The 6,971-nt window shown below is 42.7% G+C and overlaps 1 protein-coding gene across 1 annotated transcript; it reads left to right on the forward strand.

Moving 5' to 3' along the window:
- The first annotated feature begins 3,025 nt into the window (after window positions 1-3,025).
- On the forward strand, window positions 3,026-6,288 carry LOC104624991 (metabotropic glutamate receptor 7-like). The gene is made up of 2 exons (XM_010292503.1): window positions 3,026-3,073; window positions 5,021-6,288. The coding sequence occupies exons 1-2, from the start codon at window positions 3,026-3,028 to the stop codon at window positions 5,984-5,986; spliced, it is 1,014 nt and encodes a 337-aa protein (XP_010290805.1). The 3' UTR covers window positions 5,987-6,288.
- Window positions 6,289-6,971: the final 683 nt, after the last annotated feature.

Raw genomic sequence — 6,971 nt, forward strand, 5'->3', positions numbered from 1 at the left:
GGCTTCCCGGAGCGGGTACGCTGCCGCTGCGAACACATCGTTCTGAGGCTTTGTAGCTTCTGGGGACTTCTTGTGCTACCCTGAAAATGCACGAAGGCCGCGCGGCTCAGAATGCAGCGAGTTCTTCGTCACAAGCCAAAGCCGTCAGGATTTCTTGGCTCCGTCCCCTCGCAGGCTTCGCACTCATCTTAAGGTTTTTCTGTCGATCCCCTGCAGGCAGTGAAATGAAAATAAGTTACAGAATGAGGCGAAACACCTTATTTGCCGTGTCTGGGCAAGTCACTGGAGCAGCTTTGCATCCTTCTCTGGTAGTTCGGCTTATCGTTGCTGTTATCTAGTGAAGGGATTTTGGTTGACATTTTGCAGAAGCCTCTGTTGACTATTGTGTTATTGACATATTCTTAGCTTAAAACCGTTACCTTGTTAGAGCCCTGGATTTAGAAACTAATTACAAGACAGTAATAGCTAAGCCCTAAGAGCTAAGGCGTGCAAATATTGCTATCTGTGAAGTTGAATATACAAAAACTATTTGAACTGCTGACTTACCGATTGCTCTTAGACTCCATTAGCAAAGGTGGCAATAAATCTGAGCACAATCCTCCACAATTGTTTTCTAATGTGTCCGTGGAATTAATGGCACTGTTGTTATGAAAGTCGTGTCAGGGAACGTGGCTATTTTTTTCCCCCGAGTAGGTTAATTATCACTAATGTAATTATTTTTGTACTGATTTTTATTTTAATCAAACATCGCATGAAACAATTTGGTTCAGAACAAATAGCTTATTACAGAAATGTTTGTGGTAGCGAGGAAGAAAAGCAACGATGTTTAAATTGTACACATATATTGAGTTACTTTATTCATTAAAATGAACAATTGTGTTGGGCCTTATGAGACAGACTAAGTATTTCTTGTTCTGTAGTGAACATAATGAGGATTTATATTGGAAATGGACCCCATCCCTCTAGCGCGAGGCATTTATGAACTGGGTGGTACGTAGGAGTCGAGAGAGCTTGGGGGGAAAAAAAGAGTTAAAGGTTAACCTCCAAGCAAGACGGATGCTGAATTGCGCTGGGGTTGTGGGAGAGGCACTGGATCTGGGAGGGAGCTTTTTCTTTTCTTTCTTTGTGGTTTTTGTTTGTTTGCTTGCTTTTGGTTTTTGTTTTTGTGTTTTTTCCACTGTACCATGGTGGTAGGGCAAAACATAGTGTCCCACTCTAACAGAGTGGCTCTGCTGGATCCACGTACCATGGAGCACAGCCAACTTTGGGGTTCTTTTTTCATCAGTTGTTTTGAATGTCCTACAATTAACCAGTTGCGGGGCTTTTTTCCCATTTATCAGAGGAAATCGTCAGTGGATGAACTGTAATAGCGTCAGTCTGCACATGATGCTGTTGAAGGTGTGCCAATGAACGTGATGACAAGTGGACGATGGGTACATATGTGATTTTTCAAGACATCAGAACATGTGTCCACAGCATGTAGTGCAGTCTAGGTTTTGCATCCTTCCCAAATTTGGCAGAATTGTAAATGGAGGAGTTCGTTGTGTCCCTCAGTACCGACTTGGTCAAGTGCTAAGTTCAAGATGCAAAATTGTTGGGTAGCTGTGAGTACAGTCTGTCTGGCTACATCTGCCGGTGGTGTTGGTTTGAGGAAAATAAACTCCCTAATCCTCCGTGTCCTATTTCTGTATATGACTGAAATGGAAGGTTCTACATAAGAAAGCAAGATTTGTGTTAATTATAAGAGTACTTTCTTATGAGTTCTGAAATTATTTACTTACTCCTTTCTAGATTATGATTAGCATTTTCAGAGAATCACTTTTTTATTACGGCATAAAAGCATATTAGATTTGCTTATAGAAATGTAGGATTTGTAAGTATATAGCACTCTTCTTCTGTGGATCTCAAAGATTTTGTAGGTCTTTGTTATAACTACAGTTGACAGCACCTCCAGCTTATAGGTGGGGAAATGGAAGGAAAAAAAATACCCGCCGACGTGTTGGGAAAGGCGCGACCAAGGCAGCGCCGCGGTTCCTGCCCCTGGATGAAACGCTCTGCTATTTTGTTTGTGTTGAAGGGCCTCTTACGGTAGTTGTGGACAAAAGTTATTCTTGCTCTTTTATCAGGGTTTTATGATCCTGATCTTGAAACTCTGAACTCGTTAAGCAACTGTTCATAGTGGCTGAAATATTGGGGAAGAGTCATTGAATATAAGCAGGTTTAGATTTAAGTAAATGCAAGAAAATGGCTGAATATAACAATTACTTGCCACAATAGAATCTTTTTTAGATTCAGGTTTTCAAAAGCTAAATTATTCAAGGAAACGGCAGTAAAAACTGGAAGAAGGAGGGAGGGGAAAAGGGGGACAGAAAAAAAAGTACATCAGGCACAATTATTAGGTCCTAAACAGCCAAATACACAGGTGAACATTTTATTGCTTTTGTTTGCATTTCTGAAAGGAGTTATGAAAAAATAATATATTTCAAAGACAAAAAATGCTTCAAAAATATTATTTTCTGAGTGGGAAAAGTGTCTCTAACTGGACTCAGATTCTCATCTCGCAACGCCAGGCTCTGGTGCCAGGTGGTTTACCTGACAAGCAGTTTTCATCATTCATTTTCTCGCCAGAAGCCTCTTTCGGCGGCCAGTGATACAGTTATCGTGGTGCCGTCCCAGGAGACCAGAAAAAGGACTTTCCATAATTTTGCCCGGTCTGCTGTTTATCTCTTCACACACCGTATCTGCGCAGAATGAAGTACCTTTAGGCTCTGCCAGCTACCCGGAAACGCCATGGAATAGGTCCGAGAATATGGGAATTCATCCTTTTATAGTCGTAAGGGGGGGAATATGATAATACATTCATAATTCCGTGGTTCTGCGAGATAGTAGCATGCAGAAAATTGGTGAGAATCCTTTCATCACTGGGTCAAAATCCACGCGGTTAGCGTGCCTTTCTCGTTTCATATCGATGAGTGCTGTAACAAGGGCGTCAAGTGGCTTCTGTGTTCAAGAGCTGTGAGAGAAAATGGAGGCTCCAGGCTGGATCGACGTGCCTCGCTTTCCAGCTGTACAGGTAAGTCACAGGTACCCTGTCTCAGTCTACTTTTTAAAAGGGCAGGATACAAATCAGTGGTTAAGAAGAGTGAAAGAAGATGCAAACTGCCGGTCAGTTGGTTTCTTAAGGTATTGTCGTTACATTTTTCCCACCTGCTTTATGGGTCAGAAAGCTTGGCCTCGGTTCTCTCTACTCACCATCTCTTTGGTTCTCTTTCCTGCTAACGTCTTTTGTCGTGCCCCTACAGATAGTTCCGCTCACGCATGCCCGCTTACTCCAGCTCTCCTTGCACAGCCTAGGAATCCAACTCCAGGTTTGTAAAGGGCTTGCTAGCCTCTACTAGTCGGACATAGAAATGGATTTCCTGGCTCCTTGTAAGAGCTCCAGGAAGACCAAACTACGATTTACCAGTGCAATTAAAGCAGTCTTTGTATTCTCCTTTATCATCAGTGTTCCTCAGCTTCTGTAAGCTACATACCTTCAGCTCAGCGCAGTATGAAAGAAGAGTTTGTGGATTTATTTCTTTTTTTTTTCAGAATAAGTTGGGAATATTGAAGGTTAATGTAGTTTCTCAAGCAGTGGCAGACCTCTACAATATCTGTTATCGAGGGATTATTTTTATAACATTCACAGCAGAGACTCTTGGTAGTATAGTATTTGAGGAGTGTGTGACTTTGGGTGTTTTTTTTTCAAATGTAGGGAATGAAGATGATACAGGATCTATTTTGAATTAAATTAGGAAAGTGCAACTTAATCCTTCAATTTAAGACTTGCAAACCCCACTCTTCCTGTATACATTAATAATCAAGGCAGCTGATTCAAGAAACTCATCTTAGAATTTTTTACTTGCAGGGAAAATAGTGGAACTTGTAAGCATTTAAATAACCTAAAAAACAACAACAACAACAAAAGCTGAATTATTTTTTTTTTTAATAACACTTATTCACATCTATCCCAGGAGATTAGGTTTTGGGTTTGGAAAAGCCATACGTATACACCCACACACAGAGCAGCTGTTGGAGCCACTGAAATTTTGCTGGGCAGCTGAGTTGGTAATTGGTGCCATGGATTGGCACTGGGAATGCCAGGACCTTCCCAGTGGTTCCAGTCTGGACTATTTCAGGGGGGCTCCAATGCTAAAGCTCCCTTGTTCTTGGAAACTGGTTAATGGCTTTAGCATGGAATATTTTCAAATGATTTGTGAGTCTAATTTTCTGCAGTGTTTGGGAGCCTTTGTGCACATACTTTGGAGTTTAGGTTTCTTAAGACTGCAGAACAAGTGACACTTCCCATTTATTTAATGTAATCATTTATAATTTGCACTCCCGGAAGCAGGTATGGTATTTCAAAAGCAGAATATGACTTTGAAATTAAATATTATCTAATTATTGCATTTTTCATTGATGGCTATTTTCTTTGTCCTTCATATTTCTTACATGGCTCATATTGCAGATCCTGCCACGTTCTCACTGATTTCATGCCCTATATAAGACACATTTCCCCCTCATTTAAAATATTAACCTGGTCAGTAGTAATTCCAAGAAGGGAGATCTCTTGTTCTGGTCTCCATAAGAAGCCCCAAGCTCTAGATGCATGGAAAGCGGTTTTGTGAATGTAACTCCTGCCTTCCCTCAAGCCATTGCCGTGTTCTTATTATATTCTGTGAAACAAGGAAGAGCTTTGCACTCTACTGTTTTAGCTGATGTCATGTGTCATTCCACCGGAATTAACTACTAGTATAAATGAAGGCAGTAAATGCAGTCCTGCATTGGTCCCGTGCAGAAACACTAGCGTGTGTGGTTCCTGGTGCTTTTCCAGGAGTCCATTACATACAAAGTTTATCCATTTGTTTTTCTCTCCATTGTAGGTTCCCCCTTGGTCCTTCTTCCTTCCATTCCCACCCTGGTTGTCTGACAGTAACGTCTACATAACCAGCATATTTCTATTGTTTCACATGTCTTGTAGATCGATGAAATGCAGTGGGGCAAAGGAGTGCGTGAAGTCCCATCCTCAGTCTGCAGCCTGCCTTGCAAGCCAGGAGAGAGGAAGAAGATGGTGAAGGGGATGCCGTGCTGCTGGCACTGCGAGCTCTGCGACGGCTACCAGTACCAGGCTGACGAGGTGACTTGTCTGCTCTGCTCATACAATGAGCGGCCCAACGAGAACCGAACGGGATGCCGTTCGATACCCATCGTCAAGCTGGAGTGGCACTCGCCCTGGGCTGTGATACCCGTCTTCTTGGCTATGCTGGGAATTATTGCCACCATTTTTGTCATGGCGACATTCATCAGATATAACGACACTCCCATTGTCCGGGCCTCTGGGAGGGAACTCAGCTACGTCCTGTTAACAGGGATATTTCTGTGCTACATAATCACGTTTCTGATGATTGCCAAGCCAAACGTTGCAGTGTGCTCCTTCCGGCGTATCTTCTTGGGCTTGGGGATGTGCATCAGCTATGCAGCCCTGTTAACTAAAACAAACCGCATCTACCGCATATTTGAACAGGGCAAAAAGTCAGTGACAGCACCTAGGCTTATAAGCCCCACATCGCAGCTGGCCATCACGTCGAGTTTGATATCTGTTCAGCTTCTAGGTGTCTTTATTTGGTTTGCAGTTGACCCACCCAACATCATCGTAGATTATGATGAGCAGAAAACTATGAACCCTGATCAAGCCAGAGGAGTTCTCAAATGTGACATTACGGATCTACAAATCATTTGTTCCTTGGGTTATAGCATTCTTCTAATGGTTACGTGTACTGTGTATGCCATCAAGACTCGGGGTGTCCCAGAGAACTTTAATGAAGCTAAACCCATTGGATTCACTATGTACACTACCTGTATAGTATGGCTTGCCTTCATTCCAATATTTTTTGGCACTGCCCAGTCAGCTGAAAAGGTAGGTGAAAATGAACAAAGGTGCATCTGATGTGTCCGGATTCATTGCAGTTATAAATTACGTACTGATGTTCAGCTTTACATAGATTTTAAAATGAGCTATCCGGTTAGCTCGTTACTGAGACGTGCAATATATAGCACTATTTTCCTTCTCCATTTAGCTAGTGGGCTATTAATTTGATAAACTGGCAAATGATCAATAGCAATCATATTAGCCATTAGTTTTATTGTTGCATCCATTTCAGTTGTATCTTTTCAGTAGGATAAGTGGGAATTAGCTGTCACATTGTCCAGAAAGAGGCATCTGCTAACTAAATCATTTTGAATACAAGATGTAAGCAAAAAAACTGTCAAAAAAGAGTCAGGTAGACTCCTGTGCCTCTGGAGTTCAGCACTGAGGGCATTGCTTAGTCTGATTAGTGCTGTGTTTCACAAATAGCAGCCTCGGGGCACATTTACACCACAGGGTAAATAGTCTGCCCTGAACTCCAGCTGCTGAGACTAGACTGACACTGCTATCTCTACTGGTTATTTTTAAACTAGCCCAGGTAGACTTACGCTATAGCTCATGTCAAGGCTATAGCCAGAGTCCCGGAGTGAATGCCAAGTCATTTTTCCTCGTAAGCGAGGTCCACTTAAGCCCATGGAGTTCATTCATCAAAAGCCAGTCCAAAATGTTACACTTAGGCAACTTAGGAAAAAGCATCCAAACGTTAGGACCTAATCCATTAGTTGAGCTGTTACAAAAATTTATTATTGCAAAGCGCCATCAGACTCGATTAAAAGATTCCCGTTGGCTTTGAGAAGCTTCAGATGCCGCAGAGGAGTCTGCAGCGTGTCTGTCGCAGGGCTCAAGTGCACATCGCGTCCATCCCGTGCTTGTGGCTGCTCAGGCACGGGCAGCTGGGGAAGGGAGCTGGGCAGCTGAGGGGAATACGCCCCGGCAGTCAGAGCAGACGTGCATGTGAAGAGGTGCAAAACTTGGGCAACTTTGGGCTTTGCTGCCAACAGAAATC

Source organism: Phaethon lepturus, unplaced genomic scaffold (assembly GCF_000687285.1).
Source record: "Phaethon lepturus isolate BGI_N335 unplaced genomic scaffold, ASM68728v1 Scaffold55978, whole genome shotgun sequence".
NCBI classification, from domain to species: Eukaryota; Metazoa; Chordata; class Aves; order Phaethontiformes; family Phaethontidae; genus Phaethon; species Phaethon lepturus.